Here is a 27,908-nt window from a genome sequence, read left to right as displayed (position 1 = left end):
TACAAAGGTGGCGAAAGGGATTGGTGATATATTATTTGTAGCTGACACATTTGGCGCAAACACAGCACAGCACAGTATATTTGCTGCTCCTTTGTAGAGTGCACATCATTGCAAACCTGATGAGGGCTATATGCCGAAACGTTGTTTTAACTACGAAAATGTGTTCGAGCGTTGCAGTGTAAATAGAAGGGAGCGAGTCCGCTCCATCTGTAATTCTGTATGAAACTGCAGGAGGCCTCACCGCTTCTAATCTACATAATTGTATACGCACAAAATACAACAAATACAACAACGAAAGTCTCAGAAATCCGCCTTGGCCTGCGTCCAGTGCGCAACTGCCATAGTTGTTTGTGTGTGTGTGTGTGCACGCGCGTGTGTGTGTGTGTTTGTGTGTGTGTGTGCACGCGCGTGTAATTGTGTGTGTGTGTGCGTGTACATGCGTGTGTGTGTAAAAATAGTGGCGGTCAATTCATCAGTCTCGCAAGCTGTTGAATGGTGTAATCCCAGCACAAGTTGCTATGTCTAACATAGCTGTTCGCTATCATCGCTTCCGCGATGGGCAGGTCTGAGGTCTGAGGTGTGTGTGTGTGTGTGTGGGGGGGGGGGGGGGTGCATGTGCATGTGTGTGTTTGTTTTTGTGTGTATGTGCCATAGTTGCCCGAGCACACCACAGCACTGTACCTAAGAACAATTCCGTATTTGCTGGCGTGCTACACTAGTGATACTACTGCCGAGCACTTTCAACAACTGTCGGCCGAAAAACAGTCCGGCTGGAGTCCACCCTAGGCTATGATGTGATCATGAAGCAAAGGCCCGGGTTGCACAGGCACACATGCATACTTCACTAAGTTTATTATGCAAGCATAGCAAGAAGAGACTGGAAACTGGAAATGTAACAAAAGAGCGCGTTGCTGCTACATGTACTTTCTAGGCATGCTGGGATGATTCAGCTGTCCCTGCGCAGGGAATTTGCGGAAAAAACTCTCGAAAACTTGCGCAAGAAATTGCGGCAGAAAGTAACAAAAAATGCGACGAAAAGTGCGGAATGATGCAGAACTGGCCAGGAATTCGCGGAATTATTTGCAGAAAATTGCGGATTTGGGCCAAATCACGAAATGTGTTGCATCGTATATTTACTCGGGAGTCGTACTGTGCAAATAACCTACAGGATCATGGAAAGAACTGCATGAAAAGTGCATAAAATGTGAGATATTATAGTGCCGAAAACAACAAAAAACGCGGGAAATAGCGGATTTTGCTGAAAATTGCGGGTTTGGGCCAAAATCGCGAAATTTGTTGCATCCGTGCAATCGCGATTTCCTGGAGGGACAGATTCAGTCCTTCAGTCCTTCAGGTTCTACAGCATCCGATAGTACTGTACTACCTATGCTATACCACGGTTCTAACCAAGTCAAAATACTAGGGGGGGGGGGGAAGCAGTTACCCCGTAACCCATTTTCCATTTTCAAAATACATGTAACTGTCTTGCAATGCTAAATGCAACGTACATGTACGTACGGGGTAAACACCTGGTTTCACGCCAGACAAATGTGCCTTTATGAACCCTCTACACTACTAACTATCGACCGCATTTTCGTTGAATGGCATGATAAAACACAAAAATGAAAAAGACTTTTCACAGGGGGGGTGCAAACAAAGTAGGGGGGGGGGGGGGGGGGCTTCGCCCCCTACCCTCCTTTGGCTAGAACCCCGTGTACTGTATCACACTCTTCATAATATTCTATGCTTGATTGTTCTCAGGGAGAATGTCAATGTGCATGACAAAAGTCAGGAGATACATGCCATGTACTCCGGGAGGATACCGCTTCTGGTGAAGGCCTGCTTGGATAAATAGATTTCATATTCTGATTTCTGGGGTGAACAATGGCTAAGGGGCTGTTCAGAGTCTGACAGGGACTTGACAGTATCTTACAGGCGCACCCTGATGGAGCATCACATCATGGTCACTCAGATCCAGCGTACACAGCAGCCTGCCGCAATCTTTCGCAGCAAAACGATGACATTGGATCACTGTGCTGCCGACCCATATAGTCACGGTGGTCAAATCAGTAAATATACCAAGTGAACTGGGCCAACAATATTGCATGCCTCTATTGGATGCAGAGATCCATGCCATAAATAAGGCGTTAGATACGAAACGCTATAAATAACTATAGCAGACTCTACCACTCCATATAAATAAGGCGTTAGAAATAAATAGCATTCAGGCAGAAGGTGGTTAAAGGTGGTGATGAATGCCAATAGATACGCTGTCTACACGGCCTGGGAGAGTATTCTCTCTGCATGACTCGTGTGAATAGACACTTTAGACAGTCATAGCAAAATATCCTTCAATAACACACACATGGTTCATTACCCAGTGTACAAGCTGCTTCATTTCTAGATTGATTCAGTTCAGGAATACTGTTGCGCTAGTCTCTTCTGAGTCCGTGAACAGCATAAGTCTCTTCTGAGTCCGTGAACAGCATAAGTCTCTTCTGAGTCCGTGAACAGCATAAGTCTCTTCTGAGTCCGTGAACAGCATGTATAGGCTGCGATACTACACACGGGCTGTGATTTTGTTCTAATCCATTCTAGGCGCTCGGATTGGTAATAACTGAACAGTTATCACCATATTATTTCGTAGGATTATAATGTGGTTTCTTATCTTGAGAGCCTCGGTTGCCAGATTATAACATATAAATTATCTGAGTAGCTCAAGCACTGTGTAATGATATGTCCATTTGATTGACACTGACAGTCTATTGAACACACTGATATTGCTGATCCGCTCTTCCATTCTCAGTCTACACCTTGAGAAAAATAATACTGAAGTACTATCTTGAGCCGTTCATGTTCTTCCTCCTGTAGAACGCATGCTCGCCATGATCTACAGCAGCACTGTGATCTCTACTTCTTCTGTTAGGGTGTCTACCTGCTTCACTATCCTTCCATAGCCCCGTCTGATCCGAGCGGTGTCTTCTCCTGCATTGTCCTCGCTATCTTCGGCAACTTCCGCTCCGTCTTCTGTAGCCTTTGCTCCATATGCACCCCGCGGGGTAAGGAGGCATGGGATTTGCCACACATCATTCAGCTTAGCCTATCCATTTTCATCGTGCCGTTCACTAGCCACCTCATCTTCTTTCTTTGCGGATGAAGACGATTTGGTCCCATTGCTTGCCAGAACCAATTCCGAGTTCTCCACCGATACTTCTTCAGCAATGACGGGCTGCGCAGTAGCAAATACAAAAGTGACACATAATACATTGTTCCTAAGAATAAATGTGCATTTCCAAAATGTCCCCTTGCATTAGAATTCACCACCAAAACAATACAAAGAATCAAGCTAGTTACAGACAGACAGATATGCCATAATAGCAGAATATACTCCCGTGAATTGTGATATGCTGTCCTTGGGTTAGGAGAAAGGAGGATACTGCAGCGGTACACTGCACAACATTCATGCACTAGACTAGTGATGAACTTGGACTGTTACTGTGAAAAATGGGGTATACCGGTACTTAGTATGAGTATTCTCCGCTGTTTACACTCATTCTCCAGCCTTAAACATAACCATGCATAGATATGTCGTCGGGAGGGGGGCATTGCACATGCCCCACATGCATCTGCCTATAAAGTTAAACTGGGATAGAAGTCGGACAACTTAGGGGCCTTCCGTAAATACCGATATTAAATTAGAAACAAAAACTAGTCGTTTCTCTTCCCCCTACCCTCCCTGAGAAACGAATACGTACAAATGCTACATAGTATCGATATTTTTGATCTTTTTTTCTGGACACGCTCACGCGTGAAAAATGTACATCGATATTTTTCGAGAAACGAACAGGCGCTCAACCCCCTCCTCCCTAAACGACTAGTTTTTGTTTCTAAATATATATCTATATTTACGGATGGCCCCTTACTTTATAAATTTCCGCTTGATGAGCAAGACGCTGCTGGCCATCAGCACCGACAAACGTGATTGAGAGCTTTTGGTCAGTGAGTAATTCCATCACTTCACCTACAACAAACAAGGCAATTGGATAGTATGTGTTGTGCAGGAGCAGGGAATACCATCACATAAACTGAACTTCCAGACCTATGGAGACAGCAATGGGCAGCAGCAGGACACAATTTTTAAAATGATGATGGCACTGCAAAAACATTTTACAAAATACGCCTATGAACTGTATCAAGATTGCACTCATGACTATGAAAACAGTGATAATGTAGCGAGGATGGTCTTGTGCTTCCAGAAACGTTTTCTAGTGATATTCTTTAGTTGCAGTATATTCTGATTGTGATTATTATCACAATCAGAAATTAAGGAAAAAGAACAGAATATAATTTTGCTGATGAATATCACAAGAACATGTTCTTGGAAATACAAGACTATCCTCGCTTACATGTGTGCATTATAGTCATGAAGTCGAATTTCATACTGTACATAGCTTTATTCAGTCTCCACACAGATTATTTGTATACAATCTATAAATCCTTGATATTGTTTATCAGCCTACTACCATAGGCTCACCTGCTCCGAGTTCACAGATGGTTTCCACGAATGTATCTCCTTCAAACGGATCAGGGACCTCGATCACTCGTGGCATAGCCACCACATCAAGGTCCCTAGTGCGGCGAATGCCATCTTCTGTCCACAGCGTTAACCCGGTCTGCTCAATGATTATACGTCGAGGCTGCAAGTGGTCAACACCAAGGTTGAGCGAACATGTACACAGGAAGATTATCAACAAGGATGTCCAGAATACACAAGCTTCCATGTTAACAAAACATAATAATAATAATGCCTCTGTTCAACAGCAGGGCAGCTCATGCAACCCCCAAGATTATCACCAAAGATGTCCAGAATACACAAGCTTCCATGTTAACAAAACATACTAATGCCTCTGTTCAACAGCAGGGCAGCTCATGCACCCCCAGGATTATCAACAAGGATGTCCAGAATACACCAGCTTCCATGTTAACAAAACATAATAATAATGCCTCTGTTCAACAGCAGGACAGCTCATGCACCCCCCAGGATTATCAACAAGGATGTCCAGAATACACCTGCTTCCATGTTAACAAAACATATTAATAATGCCTCTGATCAACAGCAGGGCAGCTCATGCACCCCCCCCCCCCCCCCATGGATGATTCATCGAAAACCTTCGAGGTTACCATTCCTCAAGTTGGTTGGACATGGCACCAGAAGCTGGTGTCAGCAGTATGCATGTATACTTGTAGTAGTAGGTCACCAGGGTGCTAGTACAGGACATGCTTGACGTAGTGTTTTTACCTAAGCACTGGCTAGACTGTAAGAATGTATGTACAACCCATGGAGGGTAGTCTACTCCAAATCAAATAATGTCGCCAATTCGGCCAGCACTGGCCTGTTGGTCATGCCTCCGGATGACAGAATGACTTGACAGTATATCATAGATCAATTTTAAGAAACAACATGAAACACACACACACACACCACATACAATCACGAATGCATGAACACACACACAAACACACACTCTTTCTCTCTCACACACACACACACAAACACACACACTCTCTCTCTCACACATACACACACAAACACACACACACACACGCAAACAGACACACACACACACACGCAAACAAACACACACACACACGCAAACAGACACACACACACACGCACTCTCTCTCACACATACACACAAACACACACACACACGCAAACAGACACACACACACACACACACACACACGCAAACAGACATGCTCACTGGCTACTACTAACCCTGGTATTCAGCTTGTACTGGCTGCTATGGATCTGCCAGTTCTGATTGATGTCGTACGCCTCCCCCATCACGTTAACACTTTCAATAGGGCGATCAGCATCCGTGACTATCCTGAAGAGCATCACTTTATTGCCCTTCGTCACAGACATGTAGATGCCCACGGTGATAACGATGACAGGTTCACCATCCTGCAGATATCACAGAACATGAAAGATTGCAAGCATTGTACTAGCAATTCTTCAAAAGCATTCACTCTAATTAATGACAACATACATGTACTCAGGCGTGTCCGCCGGTGCCCTTCAAGGGGGGGGGGGGGGGGTTCCGGGGGCCTCCTCGCGAAAGTTTTCAAAAAATGAAGCAAATCCTGCATTTTCAGCGAAAAAAAGGGGGGGTTCCGGGCACCCAGGAACCCATACGGGGCACGCGCCTGGTACTGCTCTCTCAATAAATGCGCTTGACGTTTGAAACATACAGTAGTAGCCCACGGCCAAGGGTGCAGCACTGTGGTACTACATGCATATCCAAGTACAACTAGTAACTGTGTGCTTCGTTGGGCAGTGGAAGGAAGTGAAAAAAGAATTCTTGTGGTCTTCCTAACCAAATTTCAACGCCTCCAGAGCTACTCTGATATGATCGAACGTTTCAAGGCAACTTTGCTTCGTACCGGAACATAATCATTGCACTACAAACTGAAAACGTGTACCAGTATTGGTCGATGTGTAGCAGTGCTGTACAATGTCATGATTGTACACAAATTATAGAAGCTAGTGGGGGGGGGGGGGGGGGGAGGTACAAATGGCCTGATGAAGTGTTTGCTACTTGTGAGAGCTGTTGAGTGCGATCTTTCATCACTCATACAGGCACCTTGATGGCAGTTAGAGCTGCATGGAATGAAACGATTGGCCTCGAAATTTTTTACCAACACACTGACTCGGCAAAATAAGGGAAGAGATGGTAAACATGGTAAATGCACACGACGACTTGACTGAAAGTTAGTGGCTCCGATTGTTCTTTTGGGGTTTTTTTTCTTCCTACAAAATCCACAATATTTCCAGACACTGGGGTGAATAATGGAGTGTGGTGGTGGGCATGGGGACCATTAAGCTCAGCCGACGAGAGGTCTCGGCTTCATAGCGCCATGGATGCACCAAAGAGAGATGGGGTAGGGAGGATTTTAGTCAAAAAAGGAAACAGAGGAAAGAAAATGAAAGGATTGTGTTGCTCAGTGTGTCAGTGGTTGTCTAACATTAAAATGCCTCACCGAAACAGTGGTGTAAGACGTCATAACAAGGAACTTATCTCTCTTCTTACCGCTTCGACAAAGTCAAATAGGTCATCAGGAATCTGATCAGCTGAAGCATATGCCGCTCCATCGTTCACAACGCTCACGACACAGTTTTCGGCCATTGTAACAGCTAAGAAACAGTGGGCCAGTGGGGTCCTTCTCCAGATTTGCGACAACGGTTGAACGGGGTTTCTAGTGAGTACTACTACTAGTACGATACAGGCTGTAGCCAGTATAGGCAATATAGCACGCCAATGCCAATGATAGATTTTACATAGAGCAGAAAGGTCGGGCCGGACATCCGTCGGTGAGCCGGGAGACTCTGCACACGGCAAGAAAATGACGATCGGAACCACGGAATCAGCTTCAATGGTCCCACTACTTGCTGCAGAAGAAACACTAATCTTCATCAGTGTGCCACCATATAATTATAAGTGAAAGGACAAGGCGCTAGGCGGAGAGCACACCTTCATGCAAACGCACCATCAGTATCTAGCACTTGCCTCTCCATCTTTGGGTTTTATCTCTAGCTCTACTGTTTCAGCGAGCCCATTTTTTCGTTTTAGCGGAAATAAAAGTGATTTGACTGTGCTGATCTGAAAGACTGGAGGCCATGACCTGATGACGTGAAGCAGTGCATGCATGCAGTGGTTTGGCGGCCAGAGCTACTTCGATCGCGACATGCTACATAGTCATTCGACGGGGGGTACCCGTATGCCTTCCCAAGGGGGAATCCCCCAAACATCTACCCGTTTATTTGATGAGGGAAACTCCGCGGGAAAATAGTCCCAACAAGGCTAGTACTAGTATACTGTCAGTACAGTCATGCACAAGAGAAGCACGCAAATCGACAAATGCGCTGGATGTGCACCCACACGGATGTTCCAGCAACCGGCATAGCGGATCTGATTCTGATTGGAACGGATCAACTCATCAAGACAAGTACAGGACATTAGTCATTATGTTTGCAAGCTAGTCAGCCTAGCAAATCCAACTCTACGCTAATGCCTAGTAATGGTAAGTTTGGTAACACCTTTCATTCAGCTAAATAATTTAAAAATGACTTCGCCTGCATGCTGATAGCAACTGTCCGGAAAAGTTCAATGTTCATGTTCAAATGCAACATGCAACCCCAAGCTTTCATGCCCCAAGCTTTCATGCTCATTCCAAATCACGCACTTTTATATTGAAATGCTACTGTTATTTTAATGCTAGCATTACCCTCCCAGCCCTACCGGTAAGGCTGTTGTATGCTGTACTCACATGATAATCAACTTCGTGAGAAGAGGGCCAGACTGTCGTTCACTATTTCATCGGGTGGTCAGATCTGCCTATATCCTCGTCTCCAACACAAGTGATACAGCACTCTCAATTACAAGACTCAAACTCCGCAACAACTTTCGTAAGGATGGATTATAATGATTGTAATGAAGGCGCGAGGAGAAATACTAGGCCAAATATATACAATTTGCATGCAGCCATCGAGTCAGCTGCTTTCGAGACGCTTCTCCTTCGCGCTACTACCGCTAGTCTCTTTCTAACGTACATGTACATGTACATGTATATAAGCACATTTGTGTACATGTAGTCGATGAACAGTCAAAAAAAAAATGGAGCCTGGACTCTCAACACTCGACTCGACGGTCATCATGGTTTCGAGCTTATATAGGCTTCGCCCGGGAAGTAACCCTTGCGATGCAGGACGGTGTTCCTGTTCGGGGCAAGTTTGAAACCTGAAGAAGGGACTAGAAAGTAGAATGCGAATGTAACATGTTAAAATACAACATGTTACATTCGCATTCTACTTTCTAGTCCCTCACTGCACTGGCCTCAGAACATAATAATTATTATGTTCTGAGCGTGGAGATGCCCGCGCCACGCCCCAGCTCACGGGCCCGCATACTAGTAGTAGTAGTAGTACTCATTACTACCATGACTACATACAATCATTAGACATTTTGCAGCTTGGGTCGTGTGCTAGGCCTGGCATGGCATCCATGAATGCCAGACTACAAAAAGATAAGAGACATGCATGCATGGTGATGGTCCCATGGGGATATTGCCATTATTGGCTTATCTTGCCTTGGCCCTGGCCCTGGCCCTGGCCTGGGCTCAGTCAGTGCACTGACTGAGTGTTGTGCAGTGTTCGCCTGTTGCCTGTTGGGTCGACAAAGAAGTGCTCGTGAAGCCAAAAAGCCTGATAAGTGATAGCGGAGTAAGCAGGGTAAGGCCACACACTAACTTAGGCAGTAAGGGCCCATATCAACGCTCACACTCTCACTCACGGTCAGTCACACTGGTACCTGTCCGACTAGACTCGGCCTACACTTGCCTTGTCTTGGGGCAAGTAATTATTTTAGTTGGCCTGCGCTGCATGATGCAGCATGACAATGTCATTCTGATCATGCATGGGGCTAGCGTGAAGTGACTACAAGTAAGTTAAAGTAACTTCAAGTACAATGTAGACTGTCAGTGTCAGTACAGTACCCGTCAAGAGGAAAAAGAGCTTGTGATCAATATCTTGGCAACCAAAGACGTAAGCAACGTGGTTTGCACGTGCGACGGGACTTCCCCGACCGTCATGCTCGATTCGTGTTCTTCAAGACTTCACAGAAGCGGATTGCCATCGATGCTGGCACGATTTCAGGAAAGGGAAATGTACCGAGATCTTGCCAGAAACATGAACACTAATTGTCGTAAGATGCTGATGTCGGCGGGAGCGAGACAGACGTGCTGGTTCATGGCCCGTGCTGCTACCCAAGTCGACTTCGTCGGCTATAAAAGCAAGGCTACTCGTTATCCCAAGTCTTGGCAGACGTTCCTGGGAACGCCACTCCTCGCAATCCAAAACTTGGATTGTTCTGAAGACGTTTACTGTCGCTAGGTTTTAGCTATCCTAATGCATTGGATAGGGTCAGTGCAGAGGGCTTCTGAGGAGACCCTCTCGCTTCCACCGCCACCACCAAGGAAGCTCCCTTTCTCCTCGAAACCTATGTGCTGAAGTCGGCATTATTGCAGTACGAACTCACGAGTCAAATTTACTGGTGAGCCAGATCTTGTTCCTGGAAAATATTTTACAAGAAGAAACCATCTTTGCCCTAGCTGTGGACTGCAGAGATGTCCGGTACACACCTCTTGCTTTGTGCAGGTTATCAGCTCTGTGACCGTGATGACCGTCTGCCCAACGAACAAGATCGTTGTCTATCAGGCTTTTTCCTGAGCCTATTTGCATTGCTTGCGCTGTCAGTGACCCAACCGGTCAGCGTAGCAGTAGAAAAGAAGGCAAGCTGCAGGCCTGCGCAGAATGGAGAAGGTCAGCCGAGCGAAGAGACCAAGGGTGACGCTGGGGGAATGGAGTTCAACCCGCTCCAGTGTCAACCACACCACAACCAAGGTAAGAAAAGAATGAAATTCAGAATTGCAAAACTTCACAGCCAAATGGACGATCACAAGCCTATTACGGGCAAATTTAACACAATGTGATGCAGGGCAGCCAAATGGATTATTGTAGTACTTCACTCTTGCTTCGGCGTATGCAGATTCTGACAGTTATGGTCGTACTAATCTTTGTTATTCAGTGAGTGTCTGAAGAGAGGAGACTGCAACGTCTTTTGAGGATAGATATCTACAGCGGTACTCTGATGAGACGTATCCACACGCGCAGCAGAAACTGAGTGTACGTAGAATCCAAGATACTTCTTGTCAAAACATACTTTCTGTGTCGATGAATACACCAGTGCTCCGGTCGATGTTTGTACTAGACGAGAGTGTGCCTTACATGAGTACGCACTGAATGAGTTCCACTGTAAATACACAACTACATTCTCTTGGCCACATGTACAACGGAAACTGTAGACTTCGCTGTTGGCATGCTATTGTGTTTTGTTTTGCAGGTGTATCGCGTGAAGACGCAACTCATGCGACGCGTTCGAATCCAACGAAGGAAACTGCGCTCAGATCAGCAGTAGAGATACGTCGGCAGCAAGGTAATTTACCGGTCTCGCATCATGGTGGATCATGCAACACAGAGAAAATGCCACATGGTTGTGACTATGATTACTGGACTTGAACGTTGGCTCGGTATTGACACGTTGGAATATCATGCCAACCTTGTCAGAATGTTGGTGGATCGTCCAGACTTACTACAATGTCATTTGTCTTTTACACGACTGCTGATGTGCCTCTCAGTCATGCACCTTTTCTTCAGAAAAGACCGTGTGAAGTTGATCCTTTGCACCGCACTTTACTTCTGCCTTTCAGCTCTTATCATTGACTTGGAGATCATCAAGAAGACAGTTTACAACCGCGAGCGTGTCTCACTGCGTACCAAGATCCAGTCAAGGTCCTTGAGGTGTGACTTGCCGCTACCATCAAGCAACACGCTGGGCAATAACAGAGGCGTTTTCCGTATTTGTGTCGCTCACACTGCCGATAAGGTACGCACGGTGGGTGTCCGGGGTAACATCGCCCAGAGGCAAGGACACGCCACAAGACCATTGGATGCACAGTGGCAAGTCGATCCTGATTACATCGGAGGAGTGGTCGTGACGGAAATCTCCATCTTACCATCAGAGTACGTAGCACCGACAATAGAGGCATGGACTATACATGTAGCATTTGTTTGCTGGTATTGTTTCTTGGCCATAATTTCCACGTCCAGTAGAGGTGATCTGATCATGTGTACCACACCACTCTTATATCCTGTTCCCTCGCCAGCCTCAGAGAGTACTGACTGCAACATGTTTTTGGTTATCCGTATCCCTCTTCTATCTACCTATTTCTGTGGAACATGAAGGTTGTGTAGCAGTCGTACGGAGTCTGACTGTATTTCACTGTGCACTACCTTGAGCATGTTACAGTATTCTGAGCAACTGGCTATCATGGGACTTGACAAATGCTTAGCTCCTGAATTTTTGGATTTTCATCTATTTTTTTCTTCTGCAGTGATGGGAGCGGTCACTTGGCAGTTTCCGTTGATGGTGAAATCATCTCACAAGCACAGTTTTACACTGATGTCAGCAGCGCTACTGCATCTAGGTGGCATAAACAATCTGCGCCGGATGTTTCCTTGTTGGAGCCTCCCGGCGTACACTTGAGATCCAGACCTAGTTGTTGCCATGGTACCCAGGATGAACACCGTACTGATCAGGCACAGTCACAGGAACAGCAGTATGAGAAGAATAACGCATGCCCATCGACTCCAAAATGCACCGACTGATCCGACATAGGTCTAGTTGCATAAAAGCAGAGCTCTCCTGGATGCAGATCAAGGCCACGACGAATTCATTTCCTGATTTGCCCAGGAGACAGCCGTATTCATGAAGGCTCATTGTCAACACTGTTATCATTTTTAAGATTTAGAAAATCTCGCTTTACGATACTTGAATCGATTATAATCAGAATAAATATTATAGTGGATCTAGCAATGGAGCTTGTTTCCTATTCTGGTAATGTTACATTCACATGTAGGTGCACCTATGTAATTCAGGACAGACACAGTAATCTTTTCCGTGTAACCCATTACCGGCATAAGAAAAATAGAGAAGATTTGCGTTGTTGCCCCCCCCCCCCCCCATCCCCACATACATACACTCCAAAAATCAAGTCAAGCTGCAGATGAAGACGCATAATATTAATGGTAGGATGAGGGCATAAAATCCCTAGGAAAATATGAATGCACTGCTGCTATTATACATTTCTAAGAGATTCACTGTAAGATGGAAATTCTGGCTACAATTATGCATGCTGAGCATAAAAAACACCAGTATGCAAATAGTAATAGAGAACTGTCTCCCAGACATAATGGTATCCTACAAACGCACTTGCATGGGCGCATTCCAACATTGACAATTATTATTACCGAAGTTACGTAAGAGACGGTGTGCAGTAGCGTCATGCGTAGCTCAGGTCCATCCCCCGATCCACAGCACTTTAAGGTGGCAGACTACCCAAAAATTCGCTGAAAAATCGAATTTGTAAATTCATATTGAGTGCTACGTCAGTTGAAAGAGCATGAATAGCTGCAAATTCTCTGAAAATTGTGTCCCTATCTGACCAGCCGTTCAAGAGTTATGGCCGAAAATGTGCCCTTGCAAGGAAAGATTTTTTTGTTGCATGCTGTCATTTGTTGGCAGCACTGTATTTGAATGTGAGCAGACCGTGCGCAACTTGTCGTATTATGGAAACACGCGAAAGTGTGCAGAAGTCCAAAAAAGTCCAAAAAATCACGTTAAAAAACCACGTATTGGGCTGCACGGCGGCGGGCAAAGCCCGCCGCCGTGCAGCAGGACTTTTGCCAGCACCCTCGTGACGTTGCAGATATGTGGCTTGATTTTTGTAGTTGACGTTGATTTAGTGACTTTGGCAAGTTTGAGTCGTGTCAAGAAGTCAGGTAGGATTCAGTACTAGGCAGTAGTGAAACGTGAGTGGCAGTCTTTGCCGGTTTCTGAGGGCATCCTGGATTTGGTGTGCAGCGCTGTGGAAATGGCTTGCTGTGGAGGTCCCAGCACTGGATGTTGTATCAAAGGTACGACCTCGTAGCACACCCTAAACCTAAAAAATTCAAAAATTGACTTGGGTCTGTGGGAGTCCGCGAGAGAACGCCCACTCGTTCCGTTGTGACAGATTCCAGGGCCACGTTGAGGGGCCCTACCCCACCACCCATGGCTGCTTCTGGACTTGTTTTAGGTTTGGGTCCCGCGCACGGACAGAATGGGCACGAAAATGTGAAAAAAATGTAAATGCATTTGTTTGGCTCCTGGGTGGCTCGCACACCGTGGCACTATGCCGGAAATTTGAGTTTTTCCGGCCTGGAAAGCCTGTCAGTGAGGCGCAAGAACTTGTAAATCATGTCCTGAGGGCCAGCATAGTGGCAGGAGTGTGTGGTCAAAATTTCACTCAAATCCACTGAGAAACACCAAAGTTACGGTCATTTGAATGCCATATGAAATTTATGGGTAGGCTGCCCCCTTAATTTTAAATCGTGTCTGCGCATGCATGCGTGTACGTGTGGTGCGTGGGTGTACATGTGTGCGTGTGTGTGTGTGTGTGTGTGGTGTGTATGGTCAGCCCAGCTGACCGATCACGTCAGTATAGCCAGGATCTGTACGTCACGTACCAGAAGCGAAGCTATCCGGCGGGCAATCACACATACCACATGACTGGTCACCAGCACAGCTAGATCAGAACAAGTGATAATACTTAAAGGGGAAGTCCGGTGAAAAATTTAAATTTCACAGTCCGTAGAGTTCGGGGCGCTGAGTCGAATGGTCTTTGTCCGAGGAGGCTGCGGCTTATGGTTCGTCAGATACGCCCAATCGAACATGTGCGAATTTGAGCGCGCATCACCCAGATCCAGGTGATGACGTCACAGCGTGCAGCCAGGTAGCCACACCATCTAGTTGGGTACAAAAATAGCCATATTCGGAGCGCGTTCGATTGGGGAACCGTTTATCGCAGCTTCTTCGGACCAAGACCATTCGATTCAGTGTTACAAACACTACGTACCCTGTGATTTTCAGCTCGGTAAACCTCGAGGTTATACCGTATTTTAGCCGTTTCCGAGTTGGACTTTTCCGTTAGCCCGTCTACATGGTCTATGCGCTCTGCGCTGCGTGCATGCAGTGCGTGCAGTGACTGTGTGTTATCTAGCTGTAGTGCATGCAGTCAACAAACTCATGTCACAACTCAGAACTGACACAAGACTCAGAAAACTAGTCAACACACGGACTTGACATGTACTACATGTACACTCAGTACTCGTATCAGTCGTCCAGTCATGTAGTCAGAGAACGTGCGTTTCTCCTTGCCGGTGCCGGTGCAGTGGTTGTGCTTTGAGAAAGAAAATTTTAGTTTTCCGCACCCGCGGCGCCTCATTATTTTATGCTACAGCGATGAGTGCACAACCGTGACAAGTGACAAAACAGCGAACAGCTCTCGGACCTAGAACTTTCAGATTCCATAGCGTTGCGAGCGAAGAGTCGTGCCCGTGGTTCAAAGAGCCTGCACTGTTCTCCAATTGAGTAGTCCGAAATATTCCAAGTTCGCACCAAAACATCACCATGTGGCAGGCTACTGGAGTCTAAGCGAATCTAATCGGTATGGAACAACATTTAGAGCACTCGCATCACTCTTCTCCATTTTGGCGACCCTGCTCTCCAGCGATCTGATAATTACATCAGCCTCGTCTGCAATAGCTGCTGCTTCTTCATCAGTCGGAAACTCAGTAGCGCTCACTCTTGACCGGCCCGCGCGGCCATTTCTTCAGGTGACTACCGAGGTTCTCAGCCCCAGACCGAACTCATGAAGGTCAGCCATGGCTGCATCCTCACTCTCACAAGGAGTTACATGTCTTCGGGGTCGCTTGCACCACCTAATATCAGTCGCCAAATCATTTGAAATAGCACTGACACTATTGCTTTCACGCACTCCTTTTGACCTAGCTGCACGCTATGACGTTGCAGAGGGTGTGGCGCGGCCGCATGACGTCATGGCGCAGCCCCCGAAACTCAGTTTTTCAAACGGAAATATCTCGAGAACGCTTTGTCGGAGACACGTGGGACCAACACCATTCGACTCAGCGGCCGAAACTCTACCGACCCTGAAATTTAAATTTTCACCGGACTTCCCCTTTAATAGTTGTATTTCTCGCCGGCCGAGCGCATGCGCAGCGAGATAGGCGAGAAATGATTTCTCGCGAAATATTTTTAGTTGCAAATATGGCATCTGGTGTGTTCATTATTGTCGCTTCTTTTCTTGACTTCTTCGGTCAGTATTGAGTCTCACCAGTGTCCCTGCCCTCCCACCCTTCATTTCTGTGCATATTCTCATTGCTTTTGTTATCACTCAGTTTTGGCGTGATGTGCTTGCCATGCCTACATGATGCCTAATCGCCATTGGGGATATACACCCGGTTTTTTCCCTCACAACTGCGTCCGTCGGCGCGAGGGTTTTTTCCCGGCTAGCTCGGTCCAGGAAAATGAATCTGACGGTCCCAAGTGGTTCTGCATCATGGCCTATTTCTGCTATCCACTGGCACGCCTATTCTATCTGAGACGCTCTGTTCTTAGTCCTTGCTTCCATACCTCACTCGTTATCCGGTTCACATCTGGCTGCGGCTAACTACCCTTCACTTGGTGTGTTGTCGCTATTGCTATCTGCCTCTGTGTGTGCCAGTATATGTGGAGCGATAAAGGGCTGTCTTTATGAAGTTTATGATGACTTAGGTATAAAACAAGCATATCAAGAGCACTGCGCTGGCAACTTTCCCGCAGAAATCCGGCTTGGGTGTAGCCCAGGGTAGGATCTAGTTTGACCCATGCATATACCAAGTCCACCACACAGTATGCAAAGCGTAATAATCATTATTGGCGAGATCAATTTGTATGATAATTGTTATTGTTAGCAGCAAATGGTAGTAAATAAAAAATAAGTACATGTAATTATCGGAAACCAGGTTTCAGCAGCTATTGAACACTGGATCGTGCTAAAAAGAAAGCTTTGACAGTCAATTCAGCAGTATAAATTTAATCTCTGCCTGCAGGCACACTGGTCTGGCACAGGACTACTATCAAGTCTTGCACGTAGCTGACTTATGTACATGCTAGTTAACTGTTGGCAAAAGAAAATAAACAGTAAAATTTTAAGATTGCAGAGCATAGTGATGGCAGTTAGTTAGTTTTGTGTAGGAAAGCAAAGAAAATAAAGGACGGTGGCACAGTGTTAGGTCAGTAGTTAGGTGCTGTGATGCTGGTAGTGACAGCAGTAGTGAAAGAGACAGCTGCTATGAAGCGTGTTAGCCTCAAACGGAAGACCAAAGGAAAATCAATTGGAATGATAATTATGATAGGGATGCGTTGCGAGAGTACGCCCAGCAAAGACGCACTCTTCCAACTCCAAGAAGGAGACAAGCTACCGTATTTCCCCGACTATAAGTGGAACTTGATTATAAGTCGTACTCCCACTTTACGCGAAATTATTTCAATATATTCGCATAAGTAGGATGTACATCCGATTGTAAATCGAATCCCCTTCTTAAGTGCGACTTATATTCGGGGAAATAAGGTAAGCCCCGCTGCTGTAGATGAGGGTTTTTAAGCTTGGTAGCTTGGTGTATATGTATGTTGTGGGTTGTCACCAATAAGGAAGCTCGACGAGCTATATATAATATTCACAGTCCATGAACTCAATATCGCAAACATTTCAACCTCAAGTCCTGTACGGTAGAGTCGTTGCTCCACGGTAGCGTCATCACGTACGTATATTCGGCCTATTCAGTGGCACATAATGGTACCCTCAGCATGTCAGCTGCAATTCACAAAACAGGTAAAGGCAGACAACAGTGTCACTTTCGCCTGGAAGTACAACAAAGATGCCGGCAGAGGGTACAGGGTACTTATCAATTGCAAAAAGGATACTGAGCCATCAGGCACTGCTCAGCTAGAAATTAGAAACAAAAAGAAGATAGATCAACCTGTATCATAGACACTTGCGGTGTAAAAGCACTTTCAGGACTTAGAGTAAACTTTGTGTACCATGAAGAACCTAGCTAAGAAGTTAGACAGCCGCACGGGGATTCCTGTATACATGTACAAAAGAACAAGAGGTGTGCACGTAAACCGCGGACACTGTTCTCACCTCGCCAGCGATTTCTCCCACATCAATCATGGCAGCTCGTTTCTTCATGGTCGCAGCCATCAAGAACGGATGTGTTGAACCCTTCAACTTCAAGGAACCTGCAGTGGTGGAAAGGACACAAAACAGAACATTAGCTTATCAAAATTATTTTTCATTAGTTGAGGGTGCTATTCATACATCTTTTTTGAAGCAAATGACAATGTTTCTGTAACCAAAAGCTTTGCCACAGCTTTGATCACCATAGGCCGCACTTCCTAAAGTCACCTTATTTATACCCATTGCTTCCCTTTCCTTGATAGCATTTCCTCGTAATTGTATGGCCATGCATGGCGATACTTAGGGGCTTCAGAGGCAGGGCTCAACAGGTACATATCACACTAACTACAACTGATCCGGCCAACTTAACATGTCTAAGCGTGCAATAAATACAGTTCATATGCATCATACTACCGACAACTATTCACACTGTTGAATGCCTCCACCACTGTCAAATCACGTTACATAGATTGACAAGTGGTTCAGCCAACACAGGAGAGAGAGAGAGACATACGATTATCTACGTTCCACGTTTCTTTACATGTTCCTAAGAATGGGTTAAAAAAAGTGATAACGGGAAGAATGGTGTGGCCAAATTAACCAACTACCCTGGCCTCTACACCGCCGCAATACTGCACGCACTGGGAGCGTTTGGTGTCAGTAAGGCCAATACATGATGATAATACCGATATGGGCTATCTAAACGGTAGGCATCATGTTTCATTGCAACAAGACAAGTTTCATGAGTAGTAATCTCACCATCTCCAGCTGGCGTTATTGTAAACATGGACCTCTGTTCCTGAAGAGGCACATCAAACTTGATATAGGGCTGCTCGCCTGCAGCCAACACGCATGGCCACCCTGGACTTCCGTTGTAAACACGTAGGGGGTCTTCCTCAGAGTAACGAAGGGTTGGTGCTTCAAACTTTAGCATGAGACACTACAAGTAACAGAAAAAGAGAATAGCAAAAACGGAGCATCAGCAATCGAATCGAATTTTTGAGTGAAATTCGAGAATCGTCACGACAGGCACTCAAAGAGTCGAAACTAGGGCTTCTTTCAACTGAAAAAGGCCCGCAAACAGAAAAGTAGTTTTGAATGCAGCTCGAGCGCTCCATGTACATGGAGCAGTGGTCTTGCACGGAGCTCCAGTACATGATGGAATGGTACTCTTATCGGTGTACCTGCACAGCGCTCCAGTGCAGTACATGGAGCAGTTGTTCTAACACACCATGCACACGGCGGAGTTGTGACCTAGCCAAAGTAGCCACCAACTAAGGCTACTTTTCTAGCAGAGCCTCGCCAGAGCGAAAACGGTTGATGGCAGTCGCTTCATCAAGATCAGCCAAAGAGATCCGATCGCCAATGGCCTGAACCAGATGAAGCATCTGTCGCTTCGCGTCATCCTCAACGGACGCGAGAAACAGCAGGAACCCCGTTCGATTCAGGTGATCTTCATCAGGGAGGAGAAGAAGCGAGTGCAACCAACCACTTTCCTGCTATTCAAAGCTTACAATCATACTCTTGCTATAATGCAACAACCACAGCGCATCTCAAAATATTTTACTTTCTCACGCTCGAGAAGAACTACAGACTGCAGTCAGTACTTACTCGAGTGACGGAGTCAACAATAATGCTGCTACATGCTGAACCTCTTTTTCATTAGAATTTTCGCACTGTCTTTCGTTTTGACACATCCGTAATCGAACCAAAAATTCGATTTGCTGATGCTCCGTAGAGACTATTCATTTTCGAATTAACACAAACTAGTTTTCCACAACGGTATGGTACTTTATTTATTGCAAGAACATTGTCTACACACAACCACATTCTTATATTCTCTCGCATGCACAAATACACGGACACCAACAACCACACAAACACACATGCATGCACGTGCACACACACACGCACACAGAACGACACTATAATCATAAGGACTACCATCCAACATTCTCTCAGAAAAATATTGATTTTTTTACCGCCCGTGTGCATGCTGGCATCAAATCGTTCTTCGTGATCAATCAGGCAAATCAGGTAAATCAACAAAATCAAAAACAATTTTGGAATAGCCAAGATAAAAGACCTACCTCGTCATCTGCAGCATCAGCTGAAATCCCCAACAGTATCAGCCACTGCCAGTGAGTAAGATCATCAAACGCCAGGATGTTGGCATCCCTATAATATCTTGGAACATTTTCAGGACGGCTGGCCTTAGTAGATCCTATGGTCAACATGATGAGAGTGTCGTTTGCCTCCGACGCTGGGCTAGCTAAAACATGGAGCCATCTCGTCGATACAGGGTTATGCTGAACGGAAGACACGGGAAAACAAACATCGTGCCATAATTAACAGGTGCCTTAGCTATTGTGTGAGCAGGGCATATCTATTGGCAAATCAGGTGGAAAAGGAAACATTAGGGTGACAGGCCCAAAGAGTATTGGGCCCTGTATCATAATTTAATGGTCTTTGTCCTTGACTCCTAGGAAGTTCACCAATATTCCCAATCAAGCGATATCGCGCGAATTGGAGGAATTTTCAACAGGGGATAGGTACACAGCAACAGCTTTCCCAAATTGCCTTGCCATGAAATTTACAATGTGCCCCGACGTCACCCCAGACAAATGTGCCTTTACAAACCCTCTAGTAGTGATTGTCGGCTGCATTTTCGTTGCATGCACGTGCACACACACACACGCACACAGAACGACACTATAATCATAAGGACTACCATCCAACATTCTCTCAGAAAAATATTGATTTTTTTACCGCCCGTGTACGCGCATCCCAAATTGCCTTGCCATGAAAATTACAATGTGCCCCGACGTCACCCCAGACAAATGTGCCTTTACAAACCCTCTAGTAGTGATTGTCGGCTGCATTTTCGTTGCATATCATGAAAAAACACAAAAACAACAAATGAGACGGGGGGGGGGGGGGGGGGCACCAATTTTTCACAGAGGGGCGCTCGATCAGAGTAGGAGGGTGCTGCCCCCCCCCCCCCCCCCACAAGCAGTGGCTACAAGCTGAACCCTGTGATACGGTATTACCTGATGAGCTATGCATTGCAGGTTCCTCTGACTGAGGCCATTCGACTCCACTGCCCGATCTCCATCATACTACTGGAGTCAGGACTGCTACTGGAACTATACCAACTCATCACGGTTCAAGAAACGATTCGGCAGTGCATGTTCACGGGGACTTACCAGCTGGTACAGCGGGCTATGTGAAGAGCATCTGAGCATGGGGCCTACGCTCCGACTTAAACCCTCTTGGTAGGGCCGTGGTGCACGCCGAGTGGCCAAGCTAGATGGTGACCTACTAACTTCGCCCATCACCTTCCCGTCATCTTGCAGAGCCGCTTTATATTTTTTTCTGCGTTGAACAGAAAAAACAAAATGAACATGATCATTACGTACACACTAAAGTCTTTAGCACATGATTGTATTGAAGTAAAAAGAACGGCATCGAAGACAAAGCCGGCATGGTCTAGATGTACACGGAGATAGATCGACAGAAGACATGAAGTAGACCAAATATCTTGGACGCGGGATATTTAGTAGGTCAGCTTTGTAGGATATCTATCCATTTTGACAAAACCAGTCCTGCTTCACCATGTTCACTGTCCCGAGGTCGCACAACTGAGTAGCTTCGAACATCGTCATCCAAGGAACGAACAGGAAAAAGATGTTCAAAATGCCTAGGAACTAATAAGACATCCTTTCGTTCCCGCCACGACTAGTCTACTATGGCCTTTACTTAGTGGGTCGCCCATTGCTACCTCCTTTACCCTGGATTACCATGATTACTACTAGGCAGCTCGATTTCATTGTCTTTTTTCACCAAGCATACCCGGTAGATCTGCCCGCCACACGGCGCTCACAGTGTGACTGTGATGATTATAACCTGTGCTCAATGAAACCATATCAATGCTGAGCGTCAAATCATTGTACTTGCGCTTTAGCCTAGTGATAGGCCATTATTTGATGATATCGTGATAGGAATCCATAACAATAAGCGGAAGGCTCCACTCAGACGTTTGGGCCTTCGCCCACCGACTTCTCAAGCCTTTCAAGACACAGTAACACGGATCCTCTATGGACTGTCGATAACACAGGAACTACATTTATGTCTACCCAGTAGATCTACTGCTGGTACTGGCTGTAAACACAGCGAACAAACATTCGAGAGCTCCCCTCACCTGAACCGCCGTCAACAACCTTCGTCACAGACTGCGAAACATTTCGACCCCAGTCCTCTTTCTATTCAGTATTCTAGATCATCAGGCTTTTTTTAGCCGTGCTTTTCCGCACTACGGGGGTGGTGACGTAGCGGGCTTGCAGCTCTCACTGTCTCAGTCTAGTCTGCAGTGCACTGCGCTGCCCGCTGCGGCTGGGGCGCCTGGGCAGCCAGGCTAGGCTGGGGAGTACGACTGGGGTTCAGTGCAGGAACACGCGAGAATGGCCAAGAACGTAACGGTTACGTTTGTCACATGTACAAAGACTGACTGAGACTGTCAGTACTACAGTAGTGACCGTATACGTACCGCCGTCACTGGCCCGTCAGCTAGTCAGCTCAGTAAGTACAGTCACAGCGATCATGACGTAGTCATGACCTAATCTTTACGCAGCCTATCGGTTATCATGGTTATTGGTCAGTTCTAAAGTGCTAGTGCTAAGTAACTTCGCGTTGCCAAGAAGTAAGTAGTTGTGACATCAGACTTCGACGCCGGATAAACCTCCCTGGCCTCAGACTCAGTGGCCTGGTGCCTGGCTGTAGCGGAATGATGACAGAGTTATGATGACAGTGTAGATGTTATGGCCCTATGGGGAAATTATGGTCCTTCGAAAGTCTTGTGGCTTGCGACTAACCATGCCTTGATTGCAGTAAAAAAAGATAAGGGATTGGGCACGCTCTTTACTTCTTTGACTTTAGTGCCGGTGCATTGGTTCAGTGGCTCTTCATGAATACCCCACATGTATGTCATGTAGGGAATGTACATGTACATTCTCTACATATACATTCCCTACATGACATACATGTACATGACTGTATGATTGTACCGTTCACGCAACTACTAACTAATAATACTTGCAAGCCTTGCTATGCTTGTTTGAAGACAACAACGCACTGTGTCAGTGTCTGTGTGTCCTCCGCCTTTTTACCTGCTATTATCTTCAAAACTGTATGTACGATACTACTTGTGCTCCTTTGCACGTTCTAGGAGTCCACTCCATCATTTTACAGACTGCTGGATACAATAATGTTATTTCTTCAAGGTTGCGAGGGAAGACTGTCCATTCGCTATCATTGCCTTCGGCAATGGCGATGTTCGCGATTCAAGGTGGAGGTCTTTTGTATTCTGTGTGTGCGCGTGTGTACGTGTGTGTGTGTGTGTGTGTGTGTGTGTGTGTGTGTGTGTGTGCGTGTGTGTGTGTGCGCGCGCGTGTGTGCATGTGTGTGAAATAACAATGCGCTATCATTGCTACGTAAGAAGGAATACAATACGTTCAGCCATTATTATAAACCAACTAGTGACCATGGTCCATGGTGACTCATACTCGTAGACTGCACACAGCTGTTGCCGGTACTTACCGTTACGATCGGATTCTATCCGTTTACGGTTTAGTCAGCCAGGAGCTGTTCTCTGTGCAAGAATACTTCGATGGTGGATTCGTAGCTTGTTTCAGACTCTCTCGTGGATTCGCTCTCCTTGCACCTGGAGGGAAATGGGAAAAAGATGTCGAGCAGGCCGCGAGCGATTGGTTTTTCTAGTGCAGGATCGCTACGCGCAGTGACGCTCAGCGCTCGCACCCGTTCTGCGATCAACATGAATTCTTCAGGTATTACTACAGTCATTGTACATGTACATAAATCATTGTACTGTACTAACTACCGGCCCACTACATAGAGACTGTAAGTGTAACACTAACAGACGGCTAGCATGCTACAGGAGCGATCATCTTGTCATTCTTGATGAGGCCACAAGCGTTTCGATACGATAGCCTGCTAGCAGGCTATCGTATCGAAACGCTTGTGGCCTCATCAAGAATGACAAGATGATCGCTCCTGTCACAAAATAATTTGTTTTTTGATGCGGGACACGCGCACGCATATTCGCGGTATATAATAGCCTCATACATACAGTCATTGTCATACCGTGATGACCATGATGACTGCTCAGGTTTCCCGGGGATCCCCTGACAGTTGGGTTTTGGACAAGAATTATACACGCCTAGGTACTGCCAAGGGGGATTTCCCACCAATGACCATGCCGGCTTTGTCGCTGTTCGACATGTTCGTGCAGCTTGCACTTGTTGCATGCAGCCTTGCAGGTCGCCCTGCCTAGCCTGACCGGTGACCGCACTACTGCTGTAGTACTGGCCCCAGCCCAAGCCAGCTGTGCTGTTCGGACCTGGGGAAGGCATGCAGGGTAGTCGACCGTGCCAAAAGCTATTCCAACGACGTTCTGCTCGCGCGCTGGCACTAGGCTGAAGTCACGAGTTCTTTTGACACTTTTTGGAGTGCTGGCCTGTTCTACTAAAAAGCTCCATATTCCTTGTACGTACGTACGGACGTACACTGTACAGTCACGAACAAAGACTGATTGTCATCGGCTCATACGGAAACTTAGTCATAGTAGTAGCGGGACACGGCTATTGAGTATTGTTGCCACACCAAGCAGGCCGCGACTTCATGAACTACAGCAGTAGTAAAGGAAAGGCGCAGAGTTTGAGACGGTTAGTCCGCTTTGAACCTTGCCACCAGCAAGCCGAATCGAAACCTAACGTCTGCTGAGGGAGCAAAGACCTCTCAACGGTACACGATGTGTAACGGAGCAGCGCCACCAAAGTCGGAATCAAGTCCGTTCGTCTGCCCTCCCTCGGACATACCACATCCAGGAGGTACTTCACCGTGCGTCGATAGTAGTGAGAAGGAAGAATGTTCCGGTGAGAGAAAAGAGAGGTGGAATGGTGGAAGTTTTCATTTTCACTATAAATTATTTATTTTTGGGGTCCTGTTTTTTTCTGGAAAGCTAGATTCCTGTGATTTATTTCAATGGATAGATATTGATATGATGTGTGACCGTCACCATTAGGGATTTGGTGACTTGATATCGTACGTAGGCCTTTTCACTGCATAAATATTTATAGTCATGTAGATCTACATGAAAATATGAATGCTAAATATAGATTATAATAATCATATTGTGTGTATGTGTCTGGACGGACGATACAATGCCAGCATTCATGATTTCAGTCGCATGTGACATTGTCATTCGCAAACATCACCCTTCAACGCCATGTCTTGTTGTTGCCTCGGGAGGATGGTACTGGTGGTACCGGTGATGGTGATGATGATGATGATGAGGAGGAGGAGGAGGAGGAGGAGGAGGATGATACAGGCACCTTCTGGAGTGATCGCATTCGGCAACAAGTCGCCGATGAACCCCATCTCCATATTGGTTAGTTCTGCTCGTGATTTCCGCTCAATCGCTGGGAGTGCCACCCTGAATACGGTAATGCGGTCAGTCTATGCTGGGAAGGGGATAGCGTGCCCTGTAGAGCAGAATTCGGCGTGGAACACTGCGGTAGCCTTCTGCGTTTTCTGGAAAATGCTGCAAGACAATGGCTGAATGCTTCTCCAGTAACATACCTTGCGCTGCGAAAGGGTCAACGGGTGAATGAGTTATAGATCAATGCACTTTGAAGCAAGCTGAGGAGTGAAAACTGGATTCATGAAGCTAACTTTCTTCGCCGAGGCGACTGCTGCTCATTGAAGGAATAGCTTCCTGATTACAGAGAAGGACGAACTAAACGCGGCTTTCGGCGTGTTCTTTTCAGGAACAAGAAGATAAGCGAGGATAAGGATGCACCTTTCTATTCGTCTTTGGTAATAATGGCAATTTGGCAACCCGGGGCCAGTTGCTGCTATTACATTACAACGCATGCCGACCTTGCGCCTCCTTAAAATTAGGTTATCAGAACCAATCTGTACCTAACATACCATTACAACCTTTCATCTGATCAAGACAAGAAAGAACACAATAACGTCAACGTGTTTAGAGTTATTTTTGAAGATGTACATGAGCAGTGGAAAGAGAAGCTAATGTGATGACTGTTTTGGCTGTCGTTTTGTCTCTTTTTCCAGGGAAAACCTTCGTCACTGTTTCTACGGAAATGAGAGGAGAGAACAGATCCCGGCTTGTTCTCACTTTTGCCCTCGCGTTGAAGTCAACACTGCTCCAAGGCTTTCATGAACAGAATGATGCCGTGTACGCATGTGAAACTGATGAAAAACTGGACATTTTTGAAGTCCGCAGCAACGGCACGCACTTGATACGCAAGAAAGTCGTCTTCAGCGAGTGGAAAATTGGCCTGTGTCACGTCAGGCCGACGGCAATCTTTCAGATCCCCGTCATTAAACCGTAAGTCGTGGAACATGACAAGACATTTTTCGTGCATGATTACTGTTTCAAACCACTCAGGGCATGGGACTGTGGGTGGATTTCATTCCTGTTACGTAGAAGTGCACCCTATGAAAGCATGTATTTGAGAACTCGCAAAGGACAAGAGGAGAAAAGGTGCTAGAAATGTGCTGGGTTTCAGAGGGTTAATGATAACCTATTCGTTACGAGTAAAGCATTGGATGTTCTAAAGTGTACAGTAAAACAGTAAGAGTGTTGAGATTTTTTTTACAGCGTACTAGATATAGATTTTATTTATTTATTACTTTTTTCAATGCAAATGTAGCGATGACGGTAGGCTTGAAGTGGTCATGGCGTTCAATGGTAAACCACTTCACCACATCTCGATGAATCTTGCGGAAGAGTCCACGAACAGTGTGAGCTGGCGGAGGCGAGAGGAAATTCATCTCAATCTTGTAAGGCCTTGAGAGATTTTCATTTCCGTGTTAGGAATGCATTGGTCGGTGTTGGTGTTTGCTCAAGGGGTTCTAAGATTGACTCTAACACATTTTGTCAGCATAAGCATTGTGTAGACTACTAGTTATCCATATACACCTACTATGTATTATTTTATTTAAGCAATGAATGATAGTAGTTCGAGGAAGTTTAATTAATATTGGCTGCATATAGCATCATTTTGTCTTTGATTATAATGCTACATACTTTGATGATTCTGTTGCAGCTGAACATTCCTGCTGATCCTGCGGCTGATATTCCCACGCAGGCATGCCGTGGTGTGGAGCTGTCCAGGAGAAATCAACTTAGAAATCCCGTTATATCATTATTGAGAGACATCAAGAGCCACTGAGTTTGTTGAGCAATGACCTGAGTTCAGTTTTACCTTGATCACACATTACGACACTGACAGATGTACAGGTACGATGGGCACCGTTGCTGGAGCTTGCGCAGCTACCATATAAATAAGCTGGTGCCCTTGATTGGCATGCATTTTTGTACTGTTCCTTAGCAACGCTTAATTAGAAGTTACAAGCCATATTTTTCAATTGTGCATTAAAAAAATAGAACGTTCAGTCTGTACGTTACTCTTGGCAGGATCCATACAAATTGCACATTTCGCAAATTGCTAGCCTTATATGATCTTTACTCCCTATTACTTGCCCCAATCTGTCATGGTGGCAATTATTATCATGTAGCACATACATGTATGCAGTTCCATTTATCATTGAAAATACACCTGGACGAGTACAGTTGCTCTTCTAAGTTTTATACCCAAGACAGCTATTATGCTGTGGAACACCACTCACTTCCTTGCTTACTACCATACATGTGCGTGCTACTTTTGAATTTTTTTTAAAGTGTTTACAAGTACCTGTGCGTACGCTTGTTTTTGGTGGTATGACAATTATCATTACACAAGTCTTATGCTGGAAAATACAAGTACAGGCACAACCCAAGAAGGAAAAATGAATCAGAAACAGAGGAAGTGTTCTCCTTTTAAAAATAAGGCTCATGAACACACACCTCGAGCGTTGCCTTGGGAACCACTTTGCTGATGAAAATGTATCTACACTAGGCTATAGGGCTAGGGAGGGCCCAAATATGCTCAAAAATTTCGCATATTATGCTTTTCGCATATTGGTCACTTGCTTCAAAATATGCTTCGAAATCACACAAAAGCAGAAAAATATGCTGGAAATATGCTTGAAATACGAACTGATATCAGTGATAATTATGCGAATTC

General features: G+C 45.8%; 4 protein-coding genes across 6 annotated transcripts; 2 read left to right on the top strand and 2 right to left on the bottom strand.

The window, feature by feature from the left end:
* Nucleotides 1-1,826: 1,826 nt before the first annotated feature.
* On the bottom strand, nucleotides 1,827-8,709 carry LOC135827009 (uncharacterized). Of its 2 annotated transcripts, XM_065339537.1 has the most exons (6): nucleotides 8,332-8,709; nucleotides 7,095-7,390; nucleotides 5,780-5,968; nucleotides 4,535-4,697; nucleotides 3,924-4,021; nucleotides 1,827-3,229 (listed from the first exon to the last, which is right to left on the bottom strand). In XM_065339537.1, exons 2-6 carry the CDS (start codon nucleotides 7,188-7,190, stop codon nucleotides 3,101-3,103), a joined length of 675 nt encoding a protein of 224 aa, XP_065195609.1. In that variant the 5' UTR covers nucleotides 7,191-7,390; nucleotides 8,332-8,709; the 3' UTR covers nucleotides 1,827-3,100. The 2 variants fall into 2 exon arrangements, with proteins under 2 accessions (XP_065195609.1, XP_065195604.1); XM_065339532.1 differs by lacking the exon at nucleotides 8,332-8,709 and having other exon boundaries at nucleotides 7,095-7,987.
* A 1,155-nt stretch (nucleotides 8,710-9,864) lies between these two features.
* LOC135827002 (uncharacterized) lies at nucleotides 9,865-12,494 on the top strand. The gene is made up of 4 exons (XM_065339526.1): nucleotides 9,865-10,462; nucleotides 10,962-11,054; nucleotides 11,329-11,641; nucleotides 12,013-12,494. Exons 1-4 carry the CDS (start codon nucleotides 10,186-10,188, stop codon nucleotides 12,284-12,286), a joined length of 957 nt encoding a protein of 318 aa, XP_065195598.1. The 5' UTR covers nucleotides 9,865-10,185; the 3' UTR covers nucleotides 12,287-12,494.
* Nucleotides 12,495-16,412: 3,918 nt separating this feature from the next.
* LOC135826990 (uncharacterized) lies at nucleotides 16,413-23,525 on the bottom strand. Of its 2 annotated transcripts, none has more exons than XM_065339519.1 (6): nucleotides 23,335-23,525; nucleotides 20,946-21,114; nucleotides 19,830-20,048; nucleotides 18,499-18,679; nucleotides 17,704-17,801; nucleotides 16,413-17,373 (listed from the first exon to the last, which is right to left on the bottom strand). In XM_065339519.1, exons 2-6 carry the CDS (start codon nucleotides 21,072-21,074, stop codon nucleotides 17,362-17,364), a joined length of 639 nt encoding a protein of 212 aa, XP_065195591.1. In that variant the 5' UTR covers nucleotides 21,075-21,114; nucleotides 23,335-23,525; the 3' UTR covers nucleotides 16,413-17,361. The 2 variants fall into 2 exon arrangements, with proteins under 2 accessions (XP_065195591.1, XP_065195585.1); XM_065339513.1 differs by lacking the exon at nucleotides 23,335-23,525 and adding an exon at nucleotides 21,941-22,021.
* An 876-nt stretch (nucleotides 23,526-24,401) lies between these two features.
* Nucleotides 24,402-27,646, top strand: LOC135826978 (uncharacterized). Its single transcript, XM_065339504.1, has 4 exons — nucleotides 24,402-24,689; nucleotides 25,891-26,167; nucleotides 26,493-26,622; nucleotides 26,889-27,646. Exons 1-4 carry the CDS (start codon nucleotides 24,566-24,568, stop codon nucleotides 27,012-27,014), a joined length of 657 nt encoding a protein of 218 aa, XP_065195576.1. The 5' UTR covers nucleotides 24,402-24,565; the 3' UTR covers nucleotides 27,015-27,646.
* The last annotated feature ends 262 nt before the right edge of the window (nucleotides 27,647-27,908 follow it).

Source organism: Sycon ciliatum, chromosome 1, assembly GCF_964019385.1.
Source record: "Sycon ciliatum chromosome 1, ocSycCili1.1, whole genome shotgun sequence".
Taxonomy (NCBI): domain Eukaryota; kingdom Metazoa; phylum Porifera; class Calcarea; order Leucosolenida; family Sycettidae; genus Sycon; species Sycon ciliatum.
Note: the sequence above shows the minus strand (reverse complement) of the source record. Positions and strands in the feature narration are given on the sequence as shown.

Bases quoted from the DNA above. Each gene is read 5' to 3' on its own strand.
- LOC135827009 (XM_065339532.1), bottom strand. From the start codon at position 7,478: ATGAAGATTAGTGTTTCTTCTGCAGCAAGTAGTGGGACCATTGAAGCT. The intron at 4,698-5,779 runs GTTAGTAGTAGC...GACCACTTGCAG, and splicing joins AGTACAAGCTGAATACCAGG to CCTCGACGTATAATCATTGA. The intron at 3,230-3,923 runs GTAAGGGGCCAT...GCTACTGCGCAG, and splicing joins ATCAAGCGGAAATTTATAAA to CCCGTCATTGCTGAAGAAGT.
- LOC135827002 (XM_065339526.1), top strand. From the start codon at position 10,186: ATGTCCGGTACACACCTCTTGCTTTGTGCAGGTTATCAGCTCTGTGAC. The intron at 10,463-10,961 runs GTAAGAAAAGAA...TTTGTTTTGCAG, and splicing joins TCAACCACACCACAACCAAG to GTGTATCGCGTGAAGACGCA. The intron at 11,055-11,328 runs GTAATTTACCGG...TCTGCCTTTCAG, and splicing joins AGAGATACGTCGGCAGCAAG to CTCTTATCATTGACTTGGAG.
- LOC135826990 (XM_065339519.1), bottom strand. From the start codon at position 21,074: ATGGGCGAAGTTAGTAGGTCACCATCTAGCTTGGCCACTCGGCGTGCA. The intron at 18,680-19,829 runs GTAGGTCTTTTA...TGTTACTTGTAG, and splicing joins CTGATGCTGCAGATGACGAG to TGTCTCATGCTAAAGTTTGA. The intron at 17,802-18,498 runs GTGAGATTACTA...CCACCACTGCAG, and splicing joins AATAACGCCAGCTGGAGATG to GTTCCTTGAAGTTGAAGGGT.
- LOC135826978 (XM_065339504.1), top strand. From the start codon at position 24,566: ATGTGTAACGGAGCAGCGCCACCAAAGTCGGAATCAAGTCCGTTCGTC. The intron at 24,690-25,890 runs GTGAGAGAAAAG...CTCTTTTTCCAG, and splicing joins TGAGAAGGAAGAATGTTCCG to GGAAAACCTTCGTCACTGTT. The intron at 26,623-26,888 runs GTAAGGCCTTGA...ATTCTGTTGCAG, and splicing joins AGGAAATTCATCTCAATCTT to CTGAACATTCCTGCTGATCC.